General features: G+C 36.9%; 1 protein-coding gene across 1 annotated transcript; it reads right to left on the bottom strand.

Moving 5' to 3' along the window:
* Positions 1-47: 47 nt before the first annotated feature.
* LOC136226483 (OVARIAN TUMOR DOMAIN-containing deubiquitinating enzyme 9) lies at positions 48-5,982 on the bottom strand. The gene is made up of 11 exons (XM_066014986.1): positions 5,803-5,982; positions 4,998-5,403; positions 4,704-4,903; positions 4,295-4,368; positions 3,736-3,790; positions 3,565-3,639; positions 3,367-3,440; positions 2,932-2,980; positions 795-879; positions 512-568; positions 48-413 (listed from the first exon to the last, which is right to left on the bottom strand). Exons 2-11 carry the CDS (start codon positions 5,293-5,295, stop codon positions 358-360), a joined length of 1,023 nt encoding a protein of 340 aa, XP_065871058.1. The 5' UTR covers positions 5,296-5,403; positions 5,803-5,982; the 3' UTR covers positions 48-357.
* Positions 5,983-25,587: the final 19,605 nt, after the last annotated feature.

Below are 25,587 nucleotides of genomic sequence, written 5' to 3'. Positions count from 1 at the left end.
TATATAAATATAGGGTAAATAATTCGAGTCCTTAATCAATTGAACTGTTGGTATTAAAAATGGTCACTCTAAACATATATTTCATTATTCCAAATTTGTCACCAATATGACACAATTATGTTCCTTGCTTTAGCAAATTCAACAAATCATCAAGTTTTTACTCAAAATACAAAAAGATAATTTTCATCAGCTCTACAATAAAATGTTACACTCTATTAGAATAATTAAAGATTAAGAAACTTTTATGTTAATAAAGTATAAAATTAGAGGAGACGAGACATTAATATAATTTTTACTACGTTATATGTTATATATACATACGAGCTACTAATCTAACTCTATTCTTTCTTCTCCTAGTTATGTTCCAAGCATCCACCATTTCTTCTTCTTCTTTGTCTCATAAAATGGTAGCTCTATATGCCCACAAAACATCAACAATTAAAATATTAAACAACAATATAAACATCACACGTCATCATATAATCTCAAGAACAAAAATGAAAATGCTTACCTCCTTCTGGATAAATAGAGTTGTAATGCACCTCAGCCCAAAAACTCAAGAAAATTACTGCACAGAAAGACATTATCAAACTACACAAGGCATGGAAAAAGAAGTGCGCAGAAAACATATTTTTTATAAGTGATGATACCACACACCCAAAGATTTTTAATGAACAACCACACAGCCTGGAAGACAATCATTTTTCCTCAAGAGTTCAATATTTTCATGTCATTTTCCATGCACTTAAATGGTTCATGTAAAACACAAAATAAAAAGCTATTCAAATTTTTACCCCGTTCAGACATTACAGTGTGCGGAAGGATCTCAATGTAACATGTATCCTTGAATGATGTTAGCACAAATATCTTCACACCAAACTGCAATTACATAACAACATTAGTCAATTATCAATTCAAAAACAAGTAATGAAAATTACGTAACAATTTGCAATTTGAAGGACTAATATGCAAGTAAGATTCAAGGATAGTGATGTAATTAACAAATATTAGAAATTATAATTATTAATAGATAGTAAGAAAGTGTATTACCACAAAAAATCAAAAGTTTTCACATATTCTCATTTCGATCTATTCTTTTGATTTCACCAATTTGTACCTCACATGTTCAAGTTTTTCTTAGTTTTAGCCATGACATCCACAAAGATAGAAAAATATCCAAACCATCACACACAAATATATTCTCATTTCGATCTATTCTTTCAGTTTCTGCCAATTTTAGACATTTTCTGAACTCCTACAAATCAATATTTCATACTAATTATTTTCACATCAGTAATAGCTATTCACTTAAGGATTGAAGTAATCAACTATTGAGTACAAGAGTACTATTAACAAGTGATTAAAATTGCTTTATCTGATAAATGGCCAATTCAATTACTTAACATTGAAAATGTACACAAAAACATCTTTTTCTTGGACATTAGGCCTTAACGGATCCTTATTATGCAAAAAGTTTTATAATTCAGTTGAATAACTTGTAATGGCCCATAACAGCCACTTCATGTCATAAGAAAAAAAAAAAAAAAAAACTCCAGTCATGTTTTGGCAAATAGCATTACATACTAAAATAGCTGTACTTGAAGTTAGGAACTTAAAACTATGATGCACGGACACTTCGGAATCATCACGTATCGCGTGTCCGATACGTTTCCGACACTGATACGGCCGGACACTCCAGGGACACCGTGTCGGGGCCGTGTCTGTAATTTCGGAAAGTTGGACACGCGTATCAGTGAAGGATACGCGTGTCCCAGGAAAAAAACCCTAATTCTTCAAAACCGAAAAATCCTTTCCGATTCCGATTACATCCTTTCCTATTCCGTTCATCTCCTTCAATAACCGATTACATCCTTTCCTATTCCGTTCATCTCCTTCAAAACCGAAAAATCCTTTCGGATTCCGTTCATCTCCTTCAATAACCGATTGATTCTTATTCCATTGGAGAGTCAGAAACTCCAAAGGACAGGGACAGGGGGAATTAATATGCCATTAATACAAAAACTCTCAAACTTCTCCATCCATCTATATAAATAGGGCTGCTAACATTCTAAATTCTTACGTTCCTGTTCCGACTCAAATTTCTAATTGTTTTGCTTGGAGATTGGATATATTTTTAATATTTATAAATTTGCCCCAATATTTTTAATATTTACACGTGTCCCCCAAGTATCCGTGTCCTGTGTTTTATAGAAATGACGTTTCCCGTGTCCGTGTCCGTGTCGGATACCGTATCCGTGTCCATGTCCGTGCAACATAGACTTAAAATAATGCAGTATATAATATATAGCATAATAGGTAGCCATTAGTTATACAATGAATTAAAAGGCATGTGATTCAAAAATCATGTCATACACCTTTTTTTTAGGGTAAATTTCAAATAAAACCCATGTGGTTTCACTAATTTTCAGATAAAGGACTGTGGTTTACTTTTTGTCAAAACCATGATTGAGGTTTCGCATTTGGATTAATGCTATTAAAACCATCTTTAACGACCTGAAAATGAAAATTTTCAAGAATTAAAGTTGTTCAATGTCATATTTTCTATGGAACTACATTTTCGATTTTTGAAAACCATCTTTTTTGGAACTTTCTCTCTCTAAACATGAACTTTCTCTCTCTTTACCAAACTTCATCTAAATAATCTCAAAATAAAAAAGTTGAAGAATTAAAGTTGCTTAAAATATTAGTAGTTCTTAAAATGCCATTTTTGAAGTCGTCAAGGGTGATTTTAATAGTATCAATCGAAAAAGTCCTTATTTTGCTAAAGTTGAAAACCTCAATCCTCGTTTTGACAAAAAGTAAACCACTAAGGATTATGCTGCAAAGTGATAAAAGAACCAACTAAGGATTCACGAGGGGTAAAGCAATAAAAGAAGACGGATTATAGAAGAGTTGAACCATTGCACATACCGAATCTGCTGCAGCTTGCAAGGTGACATGATCACCCCATTCACCATTCCTTATTTTATCCACACGTAATGAGAGAAAAAAAGGTGCAAATAAGAATCAACATTAATAAAGAGATTAAGGGTTGAATTGGACCTTCAACTTGGCTCCAAAGTCAATTTTCCCTATAAATAACTTTGGTTTCAATTTGGTCCTTCAAGGTGACATTTTTTGTGGACATTAGAAATTGACACATGTCAAAGAACAACGAATAATATGTTGACACCTGTCACTTTTGGCTAATTTGATAAAATTAAATGTCAAGTTGTAAACTAAATTGATACCTGAAATTCATTTTGAAAAAAATTGAAATCTGAAGTCAAGTTGAAGGGCCAAGTTGACCTTTTATCCAAAACAAAAAAGGGTTAAATTGAGGAAAAATGGAGGAAAGCAACATACTTGCTCATTTTCTTTAAATAGTCACCATAAGCCATAGGAACATAACCATCGTACTTTTCTGGCTGAGACGTTAGCTGATGATATTAATATGTCAAAAATAACAAACTAAACATGGTAAGTATATGTTCAATCATGGTCACAGCATTAAGAAGATACAAGTTCATTTACACTGAAGTACACTTATTTTTACCAACCAACCTGAAAATTGATACGATCCCTCACAACTTTATGGTACTCAGGGGAGCGATACAGTTGATCAGATAAGGCACGAAACTGAGAAAAAATGTAACAAAAAGGATATATCATGTTGGCTGAAAGCATATATACACATTGCACAAACTGTTAACTCTAAATTTAGGAGCAACCAACCTGACAATTTCCATCACCTTGAACCTTATTTTCAACCAAATCATATAGCTTCAACCTACAATTAATGAAGTCTATATTTAAAGGCAATAAACATGCCAAAATGTATACTCAAACTAATATATCCATAACACATGCGTCTCTAACTGAGGCCACAATACAAAATTCACAAAAAACATATAGAATAACAATGGCAAAGTGAGATAATGGCAGGAACTTAAAAAATAAAAATGTAGAATTACCATAACCAGTTATATTATGCTGATAAAATGTATAGTTAGTAGTTACTATGAAGACCATAGCCATATATTAGAACCAAACCCAATGCCTCAAATTTTTAAATGCTGAAAACGCTGTCAACAAACTATGAAGAATTTAAGAGATCCATCCAACATTCAACAGTATTCATGATATTCTGATGGAAGCTACACCAATCATAGGCCAATGCAATAAGTAGCGAACATGAGGGAAATTACTTGAGCCTCCAGTAATCATAAATCTCTTAATTGACAATAATTTGTTACATGAAAATAGATAGCATTAGTCGGAGGAACATAAAAACCTGTCTAACAGCCGTTGATGATCTGAAACCTCTTCATCTTCTGATGGTATTTCTCCATTAATTTTAGGGACATGCTGCAGACGATAGAAGGTTAGTGAAGATAATTACTTCTCTTGTCCATGCAATAAAGCTACTATTATTGTATTTCTATAAGATTCACAAGTTTAGATACTAAGAAAGTGCAACAAGGGGCATATGTGCCCGGGCACAAAAAGTGTATATGGTAGAGATCTAGAAGGAAATGCCAGCAAGCCATCAAAGATATATCTATAAATGCATGTAATTATACTGTAATCAAAAGTAATTGTCAGCTGATGCTGAAAGGATATTGTTGAAAGAAATCCCATCTCGAACTTGAAGAAAGTTACAAAAAAAAAAAAAAAAAACAACTTGCAGCAATGGATCTTACAGGAACAGGAACCATCTGATTTAACCTCTTGCCCACTTCTCCATCAAGAGTAGACTCGTCTGCTATTTCTAAAGAATGTAATGACTCTTCTTCTCCAGTGCCAGGAGAAGGAAAAGAAACTAGCATTTCATCACTCTCTTCACTTTTACACTTACTCGAATTATCATCGTCCTTTTTGCTGCAATCATCATTCTTGTGCTCTAGAAACAGTACATAGTATCTTAATAAATACAGAGAAACAAAGGCAGTGGAATAAGCAAAAATTAAGATTGCAGTTGAAAAACTTGACGCTACCAGAGTCGAGCCAATTCTGTGCAAGAATGGATTCTTGTGCAGAATTATGAAAGCCAGATGCTTCTGCAGCAGCAATCCGCGATAATTCCTCTTGAAGAGCAAGTGCAATAACTGCATCATTTTCTACAATATTTGTAACAGGTTCAGAATAACCTTCTATGACATAACCAACTTCAGCCTCATCAGTGCCGTAATGGGTAACACTACTACATGAGCCAGAACGTGGAAGTGCACAAATATCTACTAGAGTATGGAGACCCCATCGAACAACATCAGGATCTTGATCATGGAGCATCATTTTGATTGCATAATTCAGAAATTATCTGAAAGCCTTACAACCAAACTTGGTGATATAGGTTTCTTTCCTTGTATACAAAATTTTCAATCTCAGGAACCGGAAGAAAATCTGTAAAATAAACACAGAGTAGAAGATAATCAATTCATTATACAAAGAACCACTTTACAAATAGACCTCTATAATAATTAAAAAAAAATGAAAACAAAACCTACGTGTCCACCAAAAAGAGCTGATTCTCGTGAATTTCATTAGAGGAAAAAAGGAAACAACAGTAATAGTATAACCTAAAATAACGGTTTCTTATACCTTAATACATCCACTGATTTATAAAATTGAACTGGAGACAAAGAATAAGAAGGAAAAAAAGAAATAACCAAACAAATCAAAGTCTGGGCATAATCCTAAAGCTTCAATTCTTCCCACCGGAAAAAATAAACTTGAAATCGATAAAAGAAAAGCGATGATCAAGAACATGAAGGCCATTAATTTGGATAGGATTTCACATACCGTCAATAAGAAAAATGTAGAGAGATTGTAAGCATCGGAGAATTTTCAAAAAATAAGAAAAGTATCCTTCCCTTCCCGTGAAAGAGAATGGCGATTCCGTAGGGTCGAACAAGGTGGGCTTTTTCGGAAGGAATTGACAGAGAATGAGAGTTTAGGCGGAAAAGATATTGATACGGTGACATAACAGCGCCTCTTTATTGAAAATATCCATTTTTTGTTATTAAATATATACGTGTATTATTAATTTTGATGTCAATCACACGTGTAAAAAGAATTCGTTTGTTTGAAAATAACTTTCGGATTATAAAATAAAGGCCTAACCCCTTCACAGCCCCTTAAATTTGTAATTTTTTTTCATTTAGCCACTTTTATTTTAAGTCTTTCCATTTAGTCACTTAAACTCAAGGCCTAACCCTTTCTCAGCCCCTTAAACTTGTAACTTTTTTTCATTTAGCCACTTTTACTTTAGGTCTTCCCATTTAGCCACTTAAACTCAAATATTGTAACTCTTTTGGCCTCTTTTTCCAAATCAAAATTTTAAAAAATTAGCAATTCGTTAAATGCAGTTATTAATTTATCATAACCAATTAAGTTATTAAACAACTAACCCCCATAATTTGGACATCCATAAAACAATCTTCCCGGATTTGAGGGTTTTTGTGATACTTTAAATGGTGAAATTTTACCGTTATAGTGACTAAATCAAAAAAAGTTACAAGTTTAAACAAGTGACACGTAAGTGCCATGTAGGCTTATAAGGGCTAAATGTGTCTCATTTGTTGAGTTTAAGTGGCTAAATGGGAACACTCTAAGTTTAGGTGGCTAAATGAAAAAAAGTTACAAGTTTAAGGGGCTGGGAAGAGGTTAGACCTAAAATCAATAACATACTTTATAACGGTTAACTACAATATTCAGTTTTTAATAGTTCGGAGGTTAATGGATGTGAGAAGAAAGGAAGTGATGGAAGTTTATAGAATATAAATAAGGTTAAATGTTTACTTCGTTTCGGAGTTTAAATATGGAGGGGAAGAAAAACTAAATTTACTTTGCGAAGATAAAAAAATTTTAAAAAATTTTACGTTACTCCCATTAACTCTCAATTTAAAGGTTGAAGTTTGGAGGTTAAGTCCTTGTTTGGAAGGAGGTTAATGGACGTAAATGAGAGTAGTGGAAGGTTAAGTATTAAGTTAACTTTGTTTGAAAGTTATTTTTTTAAAGTAAATGAAGATTAATAGGGTTAAATGTTTACTTATTCTAACCTCCAAACTCTAACCTCCAAATTGGAGGTTAATGGAAGTAACGTAAAGTTTTTTAAAATTTCTTGTCCATGCATAGTAAATTTGACTTTCCTTCTCCTTCATGTTTAAACTCTCAAACTAAGTTAAACATTTAACCTCGTTTACATCTTATAAACTCCTAAACAAGGTTAATTTTTAACTTTCCTTTCCACCCCTTTCCATTACCTCCTTTAACTCTCACCTCCATTAACCTCCAAACTTCCAAACAAAGACTAAAGGAAGTAAACATTTAACTCTCATTAACCTTCATTTACTCTTAGAAAATACAACTCCAAAACAAGATTAACTTAATATTTAACTTTCTATTACTCTCATTTACTTTCATTAACCCCCTCACAAACAAGTGTTAAAGGTTAGTCAAACTTAGGTCCTTTTTTTATAAACAATTACAAAGCAAGAAGCATAACATCATTCCGAATATAAGATGACAGATAGAAAAATCTTCAATGAGAATTTCCATATGAGAAAGAGAGTGCGCCCAAGCAACTAAATTATGTGTAACAGCATTCACTTGACGTCTTTCAAAGATGAACTCAACTGAGGGTAATGCTCGAGCAACCTCATAAATATCTCCTAGAATTACACCCAACCAGTTTGACAGAACTTGGTTACCTTTAAGTAAATTAATAGCTGAAACTGAATCCGATGCAATCAATATCCTTTGATACTCATAATCCCGAACCACATGTAAAGACCAGAAAATTGCAATTAATTTTGCGTGCAAACCAAAAATTGTAGATCTGATTGGCCCTCCTCCAGACATAAACACCAAACCGTTACAGGATCCATTTATTTAACTCTTGTTTGTTGTTGCTGTTTGTAATTTACCGTTACAGTTTGTTGTGCTATTAAAAAAAATTGTTTTTTTAAGCAAAAAAAATTTCTTTCATATAATATAAACTTTATAACCAAGCATTTAAAACTCATATTTTTAATATGAATAGATAAATATAAGTACAAAATTGAATAAATAAACACCCGTTTAGCTGCCAATAAAATCTCATTTTCTTCATCAAGGTTTTGAAAATTTCCTTTAGTCAGGAACTAAATCCCTTGTTTGATTTATTTTGTTTTTTCTTTATTTAATAAATTTATCAAATGATAGATTTGATAATTTTTTCTTTATTTGTACATTTTCGTTTTTTCTCTTTTATGGATGGCCGTAGAGATGGGCAAAACCAAATAAAAACCAAAACCAAAAAAACCGAACCAAACTATAATTTAGTTTAATTCGGTTCGGTTTTGATTTCTTAACAATTTCAGTTTTCAATTTGGTTTGAACAAAACCGAACCAATTTATTCTAATTTTTACAATTTTTGTAAAATAATAAGTGCCAATATAAGTCCCAAAAACCTAAAAACATAGTCCACACAATAATTTACGTTTACTTAGAATTAATTCTAATAAAAGTTAAAATTAATTCTAAAATATAAAGTCTAAAGAAACTTTATTCCACCGGACAAATGAAAAATGCTGTGGAAAAATGAACAAGGCCAAACTACTGTCAATTGAAATAAAATAGTAGTTGAAAAATGAAGCTAGTCTAAAATGAATATATTCACATACTAAAATAAAGATAACTGAAATGAATTCCAATTAAAAAAATAACGAGTCTAAAATGAAAATAGTTGAAAAATAAACGAGTAGAAAGCATGATTGAACTTGATGAAGTTTAAGAAGAGGGATTGACTAAAACAACGAAAGTGATGGTGGAACCGGAATATCACGGGATGCACCAGTACTGGTGACACTACTACCTCATAGGTCTGGTTCAGTTCGTCAAATCCCAAAGAGATTTGGATTTCTAGTAGGAAACAACGAAGAGGTTTCCATGTTAGACGATGAACCTACGACTTATGAGGAGGCTCTTGTTTGTTTGTACATGAAAACTAGTAGGAGCTTAATCGTTTATATGTTTATGATATTCTACTAATGGAAAACGACATAGTTATCATGCAATCGGTGAAAATTTTGGTTATCGGACAAAATTCTCCATAATGGACTTGGGAGAAACAACTTATATCTTAAGGATTAAGATCTATGGAGATAGATTGAGAAGATTGTTTGACTCCTCCCAATCTACATACATTGAACTTTTGCTTTAAACATGATAAAGTCGATTATAGGTCAATCCGAGTGATGGTCATTGGATTGTTGTCAAAAACATTCTTAAGTATTTAAAATGACTAATGGTATGTTTCGAGTATATGGAGATGGAAATTTGAAAGTTGCAGACTTTCAGATACAAGTCATCAAACAGATAAAAATGATTTCACAAAATACAAGTTTATTCTGGAGAGAGGTACGATTAGCTGGAATTGTTCCAAGTAGGGAACCATAGTCGAGCCAAGACCAAATTAGAGTATGTAGCAGCTTCGGAAGTAGCTAAAAAGGAAGTTTGGAATGAAAGTTCATTACTTAACAATGCGTGGTACCTAACATTGTTAATGAGATCAACAATAGAGCTGTTGCACAAGCTATAAGGGCTCACGGTCTCATAATACGTCCAAACACTACCGCAGTCGTTACTATATTTTTTGAGAGATAACAACTAGAATAGATATGAGAATTAAAGAGTTCCCGTTAGGGAAAATCTTGCATATCCATTTAAAGAATGCCTTATCCCAAAAGGTTCATGATCGCCATGCGGACGCTTATGGGGATGTTTTTAGAAACAATTGACTTTATTCCAAGTGGGAGATGTTGAGATTTTATGCCCTATAACCAATTGTTTTAGAATATAAACTAATTGTAAACTAATTGTTCTTTTATTATTTATTTTATGAGATATAATATGTTTAACTATATAGAAACATTGATCTTTTATAACAACTAAATAAGTTAAATGAAAGAAAATCTCAAGTTTATATAAGCAATCATAAAGTGTTCATACAAGCATGAAGTGAGACTATACTAATAAGTTGATAAACTTAAATTGCCCCAAGTCAAGTAATATGTTTAGGGATTAACATAATACTGTTGAGACTTACATGTAACAGTGCCTTCTATTGTGAACATAGAGCTTATCACTTTAGATAGTCATATATCTAGGCAGTTATATGGATGCAGTGAAGGAGTTCATTAAGATTAGGGACCTTGTTCTTGTGTGATAGAATCTAGTTCCAAATGGGGTGAATGGAACTATGAATAAATTTAAGGGAAAAGTACAAAAATAAACCTTGTGGTTTGGCCCATTTTCGAAGTGCACCCCTGTGGTTTAAAAGTTTGCAAGTTGGTGCCTTGAACTTCATTCCGTTAGCAAAGAGGGGTAAATCAGGGAAACGCCGTTAGAAGTGATGATCTGGCAAAAAAAGGCATGTGACTGCTTGGGGTATTTTTGGAAGACAAAATATGGGTAACTCTTATAAATACACGAGATTACAAATAATAAACCCCCAATTTATGAAAATCGGATCCCTAAATCCAAGTCTGTGAAATCCCTAAATTGAAAATAAAAAATCACAAAACAACGGAGTCGATTCTACTGCTGAAATCATATAGCGAAGGTGGGACGAACTGGTATGTTTGCTAAACCCTAATTTAACTGCTTCGTAATTTCTTCTCAACCCTAATTTAACTACTTGGTGATTTCTTCTCAACTTCTTCTGGGTTATGATTGATACGGTCTTTGAATTGGTGCGTGTAATCGATAGCCTGCAATGGCTTCAAGTGTTGACTCGTCTTTGGGTAGCAGAACAAACACTGAGAATTTAATGAAATGTCGATGTGGCTTGATATCCCCTGTTCGAACATCTTCAACTAATGCTAATTTTGGTCGAAGATTTGTTGGTTGTGGCAGATACAGAGAACAAGCGAAATGTGATTATTTCGTATGGTTAGATCATCCAATATGTGACAGAGGGAGGGAGGTTATTCAGCAGCTGAAGCAAAAAATGAAGGACTGTGAGGAACAGATGGAAGAAGCTTATGCAAGGGTGGCGGAGATGGAGGTGGAACTCAATAGGTGTAAGGTTCTAAATCATAAAATGGAGTTAGAGCTGCAGACGAAGATGGAGGAAACAGAGGCACTGAAGTTGGAGTTTACTAGGAAAAGAAAATTTGATGTAGTTAACAGCCTGAAGTTTAGTGGATATTTCATTTTAGCAATTTTTATAATAGCAATTGTGTTGGGTGTTAATATTGAAAGGGTAGAGGTGATGAAGAAGTTGCTAGACTAAAAGTTTAGGGTGTTAAACAAGATGAATGTGTTTTGAATCTGAATTTTGGTAATATTTATGATTCAGCTTTGTGCAATTACATTTGTGACTATTGGCTTTAGTGGTAATGGTTAATGTCCAGCTTGTGATCATGGTATATGGTTTATTTGTGCAATTACATTTGAGAGTAATGGCTTTGTGCATAGGTTTATTTTTGTGAGTAATGGCTTTAGTGGTAATGGTTAATGTCCAGCTTGTGATCATGGTATATGGTTTATTTGTGCAATTACATTTGAGAGTAATGGCTTTGTGCATAGGTTTATTTTTGTGCAATTTAGATGCTTTGTGCATAGGTTCATTTTTGTGCAATTTAGATGCTTTGTGTATAGGTTTGTGGAATTACAATTCGGACAAGTAGCTTTGTGCATAGCTTCGTCCAAAAACAGAGCAAATATCCAGCACAATTAAGATAAGAAATGACCATTTGCATTACTTCAACACAACTGTTCAACATAAAAAAACGGGTACCACGCAATACATGTGACTTTCCCACAATTCAAGCATGCCAAACATAGCAAAGTATGCATTTGGGTTACAAAACAAAAAAACTATCCACATTGGAACCAAAATAGCTAGAAAGTAGCTACAAAATCGAACAAAACAGCATATCATATAACATTCTAATTTTTCTTGGTCTTCTGTTTCTTCTGTCCGCTAGCATTGGCAATGCCTAGTAATTCACTTGCCCTTCGGAAGTTTCTGAACACACTTGTTGTAGGAGTTAGTTGTGAGGAATGCCTTGTGGTACGTGCTGGCTGTGAAGACTGCATTGCGTTTGGAGCTGGCTGGGAAGCATGCCCTGTTGCAGTTGGAGCTGGCTGGGAAGGCTGCCCTGTTGCAGTTGGAACTAGCTGGGAAGCCTGCCCTATTGCAGTTGGAGCTGGCTGTGAAGTTTGGCCTGTTGAAGTTTGAACTGGCTGTGAAGTTTGGCCTGTTGCAGTTTGAACTGGCTATGAAGCATGGCCTGATACAGTTGGAGCTGGCTGTGATGATTGCCCTGCATGTGAAGATTGGCCAGTTGTAGTTTGGTTCCTCCTAAGTCTGCCTCTCCTCCTTAATGGAGATACCTTGTAAATATACATGTAAACAACATAAGCAATCAACTCATAAATTCACCATTTAATCCACAAACATTCAACAATTTCAACTTCATATAAACCACACAAACAAATTTATATGCACGTACCTCTCCGGTATTACCCAAACGTTTATTTCTCTCCTTTCGGATTCGTCTCTGCCAAGCTGTCTCTCCAGTAATGGCTGCCTTACATCCCCTAGAATTATGCCCTTCCATCTTGCATCTACCACATAGAATTTTACCACCAGCCCTTATAACTTTGAATGGGTTGCGTGGTTCATCTGCTTATCTGTTCATCTTCTTCTTGGGACGCCCTGATGGTTTCTTAACAACCCATGGATGTATGTCTGGTAATTCAGTCCTCACCCACTCTTCAGGACTAGGGATAGGGTTAATTACATGACTATACACTCCTAAGTACACATCCTTGGAGAAGTATCTATCAACATAAGATTCAGGCTTCTCTCTGTTAGTGTATATGGCAGAGATAGCATGCTTGCAAGGCACTCCTGACAATTTCCACAACCTACAACTGCAAGTCCTGGCTCCCAAATCCACAACAGATGTGGTGTCATAACAATCCACGGAGTATTTATCTTGACCCGCTGCAGTACAGAAACAGTTTCTAGCTTCAATCTTCAGCTTTTCCAATTGCTCTTGAATTGTAGGGCAAATATCCCCCTTGTACCTTTTCATCCCTTCTGACTTAATATGGTATCTCTTCATAATCCTTTTTCTTATCCACTCAAACATTGCAAGAACAGGTAAGTTCCTAGCTAACTTGATATATGCATTAAATGACTCACATATGTTATTCTGCAACGCATCCGATTTCGTGTGAGTAGAGAAATGACATCGTGCCCATGTCTTTGGATCATGCTTCATAACCCAATTGCAAAGCAGACTCGTCAAGGTTTTTAATTGATTGCATATGGAATTCCCATGAACGTTCAGTGCCAGCTCCTGCTGCCCTCCACAATAGATTCTTGTATTCTGTCCCTTTGAATTGCAACTTCATGTTCTTCCACATATGCCTTACACAAAACCTGTGCTCTATACCTGGCATGACTGTGTTCATTGCCTCTACCAACCCCTAATATTGACCAAACAATAAACAACCAAAAGTAATCAGATTCAATGAATGACATTAAACACTCATATCTAATTAATTACAATAGTCAATCAAATTTAAGGACGTACCTTTTGCTGGTCTGACATGAAGACCCATTTGGTCTCATGTGGTGTACCAAAATCAGAAACCAATAATTCCAAAAACCATTGCCAAGAGGCTTTGCACTCTATGTCCACACATCCAAGTGCTAATGGGAACATGTTCTCATTACCATCTCTAGCAACAGCACATAACAGTTGGCCACCCATTGGTGATTTGAGAAAGCATCCATCCAGACCAATTAATGGCCTCATTCCAGCAAAATACCCTTATTTTTTAGCTATAAACCGCACATACATGTACTGAAAAACAACAATCTCCTTAGGTATAACATTTGATGCACTTGCTTCACCTGTGTGTTCCAAAAACTGCAACTCTATCTGAATTTTGATCAAGCTTCCAGGATTTGATACCTTGATCATTTCCGCATAATCATACAACCGCTTATACTGCAATGTAAGGTCACCTCAAAAGTGTTTTGCGGCCCTTCTCTTTGCCCTATAGCATTTAGAAGGTTTAACTTCAGTTCCTAACTCCCTCTGGATCTTCATCTGCATTGCCTCCACGCTCCAGTCTTTATTTTCCCGCAAATCTGACCTATACTTTTCAGCAATGTAAGCTGACCTAACCAATCGATTGACATTGTCCCTTGGACACTCGTGTTTTGGCTTGAAAGTTTTTATCTGGAATGTCCTTGTCCTTCTCATGGAAGATGCATGTACCTTAAAACCACATTTCTGCTTGCATATGGCAGTGACAGTTGTTTTAGTATTCCTGCTCAACTTATAATCAAATCCTTGCTTCACTGCCCACTCCTTCAGTGCCTTCCTATACACATAAACGTTCGAGAACCTGACGCGGCCTCATGTGAGTGAGGCCGATCTTAGGGATAAGTGTACCCCGTCGTTATCAAGTAATAAATTTCTGGAAAAGTCCAGGTATCGTCCACAGGATTTATTTCTGCAAGTATCGAGTTACTTGGTTTCAGGTGTTATCTAGGCTTAGGGGGTTTTGAGTTGGTTTTCTTAAGTTAATCTACTCCTAGGTTGAATTATACTACTCCTAGCTAAGTTATCTGATTCTAACTAAGTTATTCTACGCCTAATTAAGCTACTTTACCCCTAATTAAGTTAAACTACTCCTAATTGATCTTTTACCAATGCAATTATCTGAAGGAATACGAAGGGATACGATGATAATGAAAATAGATTGTTTAAGCAATTGAATTAAAATCTAAGTCACTTGTGTCCGAGGCGATTAACCCTACCTATCCTCCTGAGGTCCCTAGTTCGTGATTCCCTTGTAAGGCCGAAACTAGCTCTAAGGCTCAGCAATTTGGGCTTAATCTTCTATAGGGTCGTCAATCCTATAGGCACTGACTAGGTCAGATTCAGCTCGCAATATGTGCCAACTTAATTTTGGGATTATCGAATGAGTTAAACCAATCAGACAAAGCGTAAGACAAAGATTAAGGCATTAAAACAATTGAATAAACAAAAACTATAATATATATCAAAGATGAAAGTATTGTCACGAAGATACAATGAGCCTAGGATTCATAACATGGATCAGAGGCTAGACAGAATATAAAAGAAGAAAAATCCCTTTCAGGGAACCTGTCTACCAATGCAGGCGTCTTCCTAGGACTTAAGGATGGAGCTTGAGCAATCCTTGGTGAGCGGAGCTTCGGAGGTGTCTTCAATGGAAGTTTGAAGGATATGGAGGAGGTGGAGAGGATTTCTCAAGATGAAAAGCTAAGAAAATTACAAAAGATAAAAGATACTAATTTACATTGGAAAAATCCTATTTATAGGCGTGGTTCGGGCCATTTTCTTGACCTATTTCGTGTCCTTATGCCAACAATTTCATCTTTCGTCCGAACTTATCCCTGTGTATGCATAAAAACTCCAGATAACATTAGTCCAAAGGCTAAATTGACCCGCCAATCGCTTATTTTGAGCAAACGCTTCGTTTGGTGCGACTTTTGACGGATCAATTAGCTTCAAAAGATAACGGAATTATAATATGCATGCCACTTTGGCCGTATTTGCCTAAATTGATCATAAAATGAGCCTAAACAACGAAAAGTAAATAAAACATTTCCAAATTCTAACTAACTCACACAAAAGCATTTAAATGCGAGAATTGCTCGCTTATTAACTAAATAACGCTAAAACCCGTCCTAAAATCGTACCCAAAGAAAGGGGTTTTTGACCCCTATCAAACCTCCTCGCACTTAAAACTTTACTTGTCCCCAAGTAAACTAAAAAACTAAACCCGCAATCATAAGCAAGCTAGAAAACCTCCCGGTTTGACTAGGTGCTTGACACAATTTCGAGCATCTGTAATCACATGCATTCGGAAATACAAAGTAGAGACACGATCTCCAAAAGCCGCATTTCAATTATCATAGGTCATATGTTTTAAGAAAAAGGACACATGTTCAATTAAACGAGCTTGAGGGGATCGCTAAGTAAAACACCTCACCATAGGTAGTTCACTCATTTCACACAATTTTTGGTGGCTAAAGTGTTTACTCTCGGCTTATGTTCTTGCTTAGGATTACGTTGATTTTGCACGTTCATCCGAGTTCCTCTACTATGCTACATGACTCCGATGATATCAAAAACAGCCTCGAATTGGGGTTGTAATGTGGTTAGAGGGTTAAAGGTACAGCAAGGGTTAATAGTTCTAGCGCTAGAAAAAACAAAGTTAAAATGGCTTTAGCAAATACGAAGTGACTGAGCTTTTTATTCATTATTTTTTTTTTCTTGAGACGTTTTGATTTAAAGAACTGGGGAATGAAGTTCTCCCCTTTTTGTTCGTCTCTTCTCTTTTCTTTTCTTTTCTTTTTTTTCTGTTTTTCTCTCTTTTTTTTCTTTTTTTGGGATAGTGATGCTCATTCACTTCTTAGCCTTTTGGCTTGCTACTATGATGCCATAAACAAAGATAAAGCGCTAGAACGACAAAGGCTCGATGTGAGCTTTGCAAAAACTTAGGGTTAAGTAGCAAACCAAGTGATGGTTCGCAAAAATTGGGTTAGAACGAAAGAAAAATCTATAAACTACAAAAATATAGGCTCAAAGGGGCTTCCTAGAGTGGTTGAAAAAGAGAAAATAAGGTAAAGAAAAGGGTTAATTCTAATGAGGTTGATTCATCATTTATCATCTCAAATCATTGCATGTAGGTTCAACACAATATTGGGTGCAAAATCTGTAATCTTTCCACAAGTCAAAGCATTCACACAAAAATGTCAAGAAAAAGAGATTTTTGATGTTCGCTCTTAGACTCAAATTCAACTCACAATTCTTTGGGTTTCAATTTTGTGTTTACTAGTTCTCCCCAAACTCAAGTTTAACATCACATGCCTTCAATTCTTAAGTTATCTACCTAAGTAATGATTTTAGCATTTCTTCAAAAGCAGGGTCTAAATGCAAACTTTAGCTCATGCTTTTACAGATACAAGGATTGTGTCCTACACCTAAACTAGTTGTCATGCAATCTTAGATTCGGTTCTCAGCCCTCAAGGACAAATAACGAAGTTTAGATTCGAAGGAGGTTCACGGTTTTAGGTCCTAAACATGAAAAACATAAACAAAACCCGAAAAACGCAAAACTAAACTAGACACGACGCAACAAAAATTTAAAAATTATACAATTTTTGTAAGTTTGTCTACCCCTCCTCCTCACACTAAAAATATGCAATAAGTTCCAACATTGCATCACAAACCATAAAGAACAAGTGTAAAAAGTTAGGGTGGAGAAGACAACTTACTGATCGGCCGGGGGAGGTGGCCACTGCATGTTGTAGCGCTCACAGTAGTCTGCCGCTACATATTCAAGGCCCGTGAGCCTCCAGTCCATGTTCTGTTCGAAGGTAGTGAACCATTGGTCCATTTGTTGAACAGTATTGAAGGTCCGAAGGTTAAGGTCTCTCATTTCTGCCATCATGGTGTTAATGGCTTGGAATTGGGCCTCCGTCCCCGGCCCTTGGTGTTCCGTTTGGTCATCTGCTGCAGCAGCTTCTTCTTCCTTAGGTTCATCGTGCTCTCCCTCTCTTTGTCGTAGTGGGTTTCTTGCCCGTTTTCTTGCCCTCCCACTTGAGCTTGCTCCTCCAGATGGGTTCCTGTTCAAAACTGAATGGAAAGTAGATTTCCCCAGAAATGTGGAGTTAAGCAAGGTGGGGTGGAAACCATCTTCCTGAATGTCCAAATCTTTGAATTGGTTATCAAGGAAGTTGGTAACCAAATGTCCAAGGCCAACGGACCCGCATTTTTTACTTGTTTGGCTTGAAAAGCCTTCAAAGATGGCTTTGATACTATTAACGGGTTTATGGTTGGCCACACACCATAGTATGAGCAATTCTGTCTTTGAGATTTTATTGCTCTCATTTTTGCCTAACAAGTTGTGAGCCACAAACTTGTGTACAAGGTTTAACACTGGGTCTAAGAGGTGGATTGGGCTAGCAGTGCGGGAGTCAAATTCTGATAAGCCTGTTAATTATTCCCAAGCTTTATCTTTTGTCATGGGTTCCTCAAAACCCGAGACTGCCTCTGGATGGTTATAGACTCCCATCAAGGCTGCTAACGTAGTGTCACTGAGACGATAGGGTACACCGTTCAGTCTGAAAGAATGCTTACCACACCCCACAGGCAACTCCTTTTTCAAGGTGGTCAGAAATTCTACAGTGAAATTGTAATACACTAGGGTCCTTTTTGTGGCGAGTCTATGCCAACCGTGGAATTTTAGGATTTCATTGAAATCCTTTTCCAGACCTATAGATGCTAGATATTTCTGGTCAACAATGATTAGAGTGGCAAGTTCTTGCCTAGAAAACCAATGATACAACAGCCCCTCTCTCTCATCGACTAGCCCAAAAGGTGGGTTATACTTAGCTTGCAGAGCGTCACTGAATTCGATGTCAGAGTCGGCTTCATTGTCAACTGTGATCTTGGCCTTGCCTTTCCTTCCCATAGTGCCTGAGAGATAGACCAAACGGACTAGTTAGAATTTCTTCACAAACATAAACCTCCAAATAACCAATAAATAGGTAAAACCATAGTTTAGAAACTTAGGGACCAAAACCATAAGCTTTCAGTCCCTAAGTAATTTACCCGTAATTCTAAATTCGTGCAAAATTAGAGATGCCCAGTGACTAAAATGTGATATAGAATTCTATTGGCAAGTTGTCAACTATAAACTGAATAGTTGAACTTTGAGCTAAAATGGAGATTTTACCCAAATCGAGCAATTTCTCCAAATATTCACAAATTAAGAACAAAAATCATACCCAAACCACATATTGATCATAATGTAACTATATATTGCAAGAATATCAAGAATTAAAAGCAAGTAAAAGGTTATTTGAGAAAAAAGATAAAAAAACTCAAAACTTAGGTTTTGTCCCAAATCTCAAAAATTAACACCCTAAACTAAAATCTAAACCTAGAAACATATTAGAAATAAAAAATAGGTAAGAATACATACCTTAGTTGTTGAATTCGGGTTAGTATGGAGGATTTGAGGTTTAGGTTTTGTGAAAAAGAAAAAGAGAGAAGGAAAGAAAGAAGAGAATAAAAAGAAAGAAAGAAGAAGGTAAGGAAGGGGATGACTATCCTTATCTTTATTCTATTTTATTTTATTTTTTTTATTTTTATTTTTATTTTTTTATTATTATTTTTTTTAGTTCGGGATTAAAATCCCGAACAGCCTGTGTCGGCCGAGCAGCTGGCTCTGCCGACCAGCTTGGCGAGCAGGGCGTCAGTGCCCTGCTCGCCCGAGCTGGGGCATTTTTTTTTTTAATCTAGAGAGAGTATGGGGTGCAAAGCTTGACAATATAATACAAATACGAATTAAAAACTAACAACCAAATTTAACCAAAACAAAAAGAAAGGAAAAAAATCCAGAAATAATTGTTCAAGCTTTGAATTTAAACCGAGGAGAACTCGATTTCTCCCCCTTACTCAATCCTTTCTCAGGATCTTTGGATTCTTCTCTGTTGTGCTTGGGAGAGAATCCTGTGGCATTTCCTGCCTGTCCCTATTGATTTGGGCTACCTGATTGCTCAGATCCTTGCAGAAAGCTTCATTGTTTGCAAGCCTAGCCGAGATCTCCTTTAAGAGAGTAACCACCTCGTCAGATTCCTTAGGAGGTTGCATTGGCCCTTGGTTCTGCTGTTGATATGGGGGCATGCCAAGCCCCTGCTCTCTATGTTCCTGAACAAAACTGCTGGGAGGTCGAAGCACATTCTGATTTGAATTCCCGTAAGATAGGTTCGGGTGCTGAGGCCTCCTATAGTTGTTGTTGTTGTTGTTGTAGGAGTTGTGGTTGTTGGGGTTGTAGTTGTTATAGTTCTAGTTGTACCTCGGTTGCCCCCCAACATAATTGACCATCTCCACCCCATATCCAGTGAAAGGGCTTCCTGCCTGACAGTCCTTTCCATGGTGGTCGCCGCCACAGTGCACACAGGTGGGAGGTTGGCTGAATTTAGCCAACAGGACGTCCATCTTCCTACTTATATCCGCAACACTTAGATTTTGTTCTTTTTCTTCCACAGCAAACACCCGCTGCCTTGTGGGGCCAGTGAGTTTCTCCTCTTACCACTGCACGCTCTTCCTAGCCAGCTCGTTAATCATGTCATACGCCTCTGTTGCTGTCTTCCTAAACAAATCTCCACCCGCTGCGGAGTCTACAATAGCCCTGTTGGTGGGTGTCAATCCGTGATAGAAGACGCTCACCTATTGATGCTTAGGTATGTCATGATGAGGGCACATGCGCAGCATTTTTCTGAATCGGGTCCAAGATGTGTGGAGCGCTTCGTGCTCGGGTTGGTGGAAGGATGTGATCTCACCCCTAAGCATTGCTGTCTTCGAAGGAGGAAAGTAGTAGGACAAGAATTCCTTCTCTAATCCTGCCCAAGTCGTGATTGATCCGGGCTCCAGTGTTCTCAGCCATTCCAAAGCTTGCCCAGTTAGGGAAAATGGGAACAACTTCAGCCTAGCAGCATTTTGGGGAACCCCATTTGTTCTCGCGGTGTCTGCGCACATTAGGAAGCGATCCAGATAATCATTCGGGCTCTCATGTTCTTCCCCTCCAAACAATCTGGTCTGTTGGATCAAGTGAATTATACCGGACTTGATTTCGTATGTATTAGCCGGAATATTCGGAGCGGCAATGCCGGACAAATGGTGGTGTCGGTGTGGTGCCAGGATCTCACTCATCAGACGAGTGTCATTTTCTGGCCCAGTGTTCTCATTGTTCCATTCATTGTCAGTCATCTTGATAGGCTCGATGATCTCGTCTTGCTTCAGTTTTCCAATCTGTTTGCTCCTGCGAAGAGTACGTTCAAGTTCAGGGTTAAGAGGGACACACGGTATTCTTGCTGATCTTGTAGGCATATGCTGAGAAGAAATAAATACAAGAAATAAATGAAAACAGAAAATTTTCCTATGAAAGAAGATTATACACATGCTACAAGGTCACACAGTTTTATACAAGTATTCCTATGGGTTTATATTGACAGATATAAATTGATGTACATGGTACAGACTAGTAGAGATAGTAAGTATGTATAAGTATGAATCAGAATACGAACAAACCTAAATATAAGAATGAACAAGTATAAAAGGTATAAACAGGCACAGACAGACAAGTATAGATGAATTCAACAAATACAAATATACGTTTATATAAACAAGTATAAATAAGAATATGTATGAACAACTACGCATGTTATGAGAAAACAGGGTAGATATAAACAAGTATACAAAGGTCATATATACTTAGGTATAAACGAATAAACAAGTATTTGTATATACAAGTATAAATAATATAAACAAGTATAGATGATATAAACAAAGATATTTACAATGAATGCCTAAACTAACAAATCGACCTTTGGTTCGATATTGCAGAAGAAATAAATCCCTGGCAACGGCGCCAAAAACTTGACGCGGCCTCACATGAGTGAGGCCGATCTTAGGGATAAGTGTACGGTCGTTATCAAGTAATAAATTTCTGGAAAAGTCCAGGTATCATCCACAAGATTTATTTCTGCAAGTATCGAGTTACTTGGTTTCAGGTGTTATCTAGGCTTAGGGGGTTTTGAGTTGGTTTTCTTAAGTTAATCTACTCCTAGGTTGAATTATACTACTCTTAGCTAAGTTATCTGATTCTAACTAAGTTATTCTACGCCTAATTAAGCTACTTTACCCCTAATTAAGTTAAACTACTCCTAATTGATCTTTTACCAATGCAATTATCTGAAGGAATACGAAGGGATACGATGATAATGAAAATAGATTGTTTAAGCAATTGAATTAAAATCTAAGTCACTTGTGTCCGAGGCGATTAACCCTACCTATCCTCCTGAGGTCCCTAGTTCGTGATTCCCTTGTAAGGCCGAAACTAGCTCTAAGGCTCAGCAATTTGGGCTTAATCTTCTATAGGGTCGTCAATCCTATAGGCACTGACTAGGTCAGATTCAGCTCGCAATATGTGCCAACTTAATTTTGGAATTATCGAATGAGTTAAACCAATCAGACAAAGCGTAAGACAAAGATTAAAGCATTAAAACAATTGAATGAACAAAAACTATAATATATATCAAAGATGAAGGTATTGTCACGAAGATACAGTGAGCCTAGGATTCATAACATGGATCAGAGGCTAGACAGAATATAAAAGAAGAAAAATCCCTTTCAGGGAACCTGTCTACCAATGCAGGCGTCTTCCTAGGACTTAAGGATGGAGCTTGAGCAATCCTCGGTGAGCGGAGCTTCGGAGGTGTCTTCAATGGAAGTTTGAAGGATATGGAGGAGGTGGAGAGGATTTCTCAAGATGAAAAGCTAAGAAAATTACAAAAGATAAAAGAAACTAATTTACATTGGAAAAATCCTATTTATAGGCGTGGTTCGGGCCCTTTTCTTGACCTATTTCGTGTCCTTATGCAGGTAGGAAGTAGTGGGGCCGATCGTGAAGTCGTGGGGGCGGAATTGGTCTTTTTGACCAATTCTCGCAGGTCTGCTCGCCGAGCAGGGCGAGCTGCTCGCCCGAGCAGGCCTCTGAGGGCCTGCTTGGCGAGCTGGCCTACGAGGGCCTGCTCGGCGAGCTAGCCTACGAAGGCCAGCTCGCCCGAGCAGGCCCCTGAGGGCCTGCTCAGCGAGCTGGCCTAAATAGGCCAGTTCGTCGAGCAGTCTTGCCCGGTATGCCCCCGCGCGGTCGCCGAATGCCAATAATTTCGTCTTTCGTCCGAACTTATCCATGCGTATGCATAAAAACTCCAGATAACATTAGTCCAAAGGCTAAATTGACCCGCCAATCGCTTATTTTGAGCAAACGCTTCGTTTGGTGCGACTTTTGACGGATCAATTAGCTTCAAAAGATAACGGAATTATAATATGCATGCCATTTTGGCCGTATTTTCCTAAATTGATCATAAAACGAGCCTAAACAACGAAAAGTAAATAAAACATTTCCAAATTCTAACTAACTCACACAAAAGCATTTAAATGCGAGAATTGCTCGCTTATTAACTAAATAACGCTAAAACCCGTCCTAAAACCATACCCAAAGATAGGGGTTTTTGACCCTTATCAGAACCTCATACCCAAAGATAACTTAGGATCTGCCATCCCTGTGACTTCATTTAATTCTTCAAATTTAGGGTTACCATCATCAGAAGACTCACTCAAGCTGTGCAAGTCATCTTCATCACACAGGCTCTCATTGAATTCCTGAAAGTCTTCTTCATTCAGGGAAGGTTCAGCACCAGCTTGACTTTCACCTTCTTATCGATCTCCCTCTGCTCCATCAACATATCTTGTGTAGTTTTGGAATATGTCATCATCACTCCCCTCTAGATCCACAAACTCTTCACTCAAGTCCAATTCAACATCAGTGGTGTCACTATCAACCTCATCCCTAGTATAGTCATAGTCGCCATCATCGGAATCATCTTCCCCAGTGCTAGCATCATTGTTTGATTGCTCAGATGGATCTTCATGTGGATCATCAAAAGGTTGTGGTGATTGCTGAGTCCCAATTGGTGTTTGTGGTTCAGTTTGTGTCTGTTGATGAAATGGTGATTGTGGCTCAGTTTGCATAGGTGGGGGTGATTGTGCATCTTGGGGTTGTGGCTCTAGATGGATTGATGTTTGTGTCTCAGTTTGCATAGGTGATTGTGGTTCAGTTTCAAAAGGTTGTGGTGAGTGTGGTTCAGTTTTCATAGGTGGGGGTGATTGTGCTTCTTGGGGTTGTGGCTCTGGATGGATTGGTGTTTGTGGCTCAGTTTGCATAGGTGATTGTGGTTCAGTTTCAAAAGGTTGTGGTGAGTGTGGTTCAGTTTGCATAGGTGGGGGTGATTGTGCTTCTTGGGGTTGTGGCTCTGGATGGATTGGTGTTTGTGGCTCAACATGTTGTGGCTCTGGATAGTTTGGCTGTGGGGCTGGTTGGTTTTCATTGACAACTGCAACAGGCACTACTTCTTGGTAGAACAGATCATACGTCTTAAGCGGCTTATTGTAATCAAACATGTTGAATATGTCTTTGTCCGATGTTATTTCCTCATACGTTATCTCACCTCGCAGTCCCCATATCTTAAACCATATCTGACAGCAATTTGCATAACCCAGCTCAAACCCAATAGCTTGTAGTTCAAATAATGATAAGTAGTCCATGTCCGTCTCCTCTATTATCTTGATACTACCCCCATTGTAGACTATATCATCCTCTGTAATGTCCCATTTGCCTCCATGATGTATGATTAACTTGACATACTCAAACATTATCACCACCTATACGCAATAAACATGATTTTTAAACCACAATTGCAATTATCCATAAAGAGATTAACCAAGACCAACATTAACCAAGACTAACAAAGCAACAGATATCCAACTATAAATCATCAATAGACAGAGTAAACATCAATACTCAGTAATAAGCAATCGTCCAACAAGAGTAAACATTAATCAACAACAGGCAAACAAGCAATTGTCCATACTCAGCAATAACCAATTGTCCAATATGAGTACACATTACTCAGCAACAGGCAAACAAGCAGTTGGTCAAAATGAGTAAACATAAACAAATAATCACATATCCAAATAGAGCATCATCAACTATACAAACATAAACTAACATTAAACAGAGTGCCCATTGGCTTGAAACAAAGAAACACTTATCCAACAAGACATTAAACATGCTATATTATAAACAAAAGTATGAAACGATAATCAAACGTATTGAAATGATAAACACAGGTTCAATCGATTAAGCAACAGTATAGAAACGATAATCGCGGTAAACGATAAACAAAACAACATCGCGATTGAAACGATAAACAAAAAAAAGCGATTAATCCATTGAAACGGCTAATACAGGTTCAATCGATAGTTAAAAACAACATTTAGCAAAAGGAGTTCAATCGACAATAATGAAAATTATTGCGTAACACACTTAATCACTGTACAAAACCCATATTATCACCTTGCAAAACCCATTCCCCCCCTTTTGAAACCCATTTGTATCTATAACACCGAACATGCAAAACAATCACTACAAGTAGAAAGAATAAAAAATAAACAGAGTATGCGTTCGAACCTTGTAAAACAGAGTAAGCTGAACCAGTAGCAAAACAATCCTCGCTTTTCTTACACAACCACCATGTTCTTCTTCGTAAAGATGGTTCGTCTGCGATGTGGAGTTTGAAAGAATTACCTTTTTCAAATGCGTTTGATCCTTTAAATGTGATGGAAGCTTGAAGATGAAAGGTTTCTGGTTAATGAAAAGGTTAGGGATGACAGTTAATATGAAAAAGGTAAGAGGAATAAAGACTTTTCATTTACCACTCAATCTTTTGTCTTCCGAAAGTGCCCCCGGCATGTCACGTGACCTTTTTGCCAGATCATCACTTCTAACGGCGTTTCCCTGATTTACCCCTCTTTGCTAACGGAATGAAGTTCAAGGCACCAACTTGCAAACTTTTAAACCATAGGGGTGCACTTCGAAAATGGGCCAAA

Source organism: Euphorbia lathyris, chromosome 4 (assembly GCF_963576675.1).
Source record: "Euphorbia lathyris chromosome 4, ddEupLath1.1, whole genome shotgun sequence".
Classification (NCBI taxonomy): Eukaryota; Viridiplantae; Streptophyta; class Magnoliopsida; order Malpighiales; family Euphorbiaceae; genus Euphorbia; species Euphorbia lathyris.
The sequence above is the reverse complement of the archived record's forward strand: the minus strand, read 5'-3'. Positions and strand labels throughout refer to the sequence as shown.

Excerpts from the sequence above, each read along its gene's own strand:
- LOC136226483 (XM_066014986.1), bottom strand. The coding sequence starts at position 5,295 with ATGATGCTCCATGATCAAGATCCTGATGTTGTTCGATGGGGTCTCCAT. Across the intron at positions 2,981-3,366 it reads TATTTAAAGAAAATGAGCAA|GAATGGTGAATGGGGTGATC; the intron begins GTATGTTGCTTT and ends GGATAAAATAAG. Across the intron at positions 569-794 it reads CACTGTAATGTCTGAACGGG|TAATTTTCTTGAGTTTTTGG; the intron begins GTAAAAATTTGA and ends CTTTCTGTGCAG.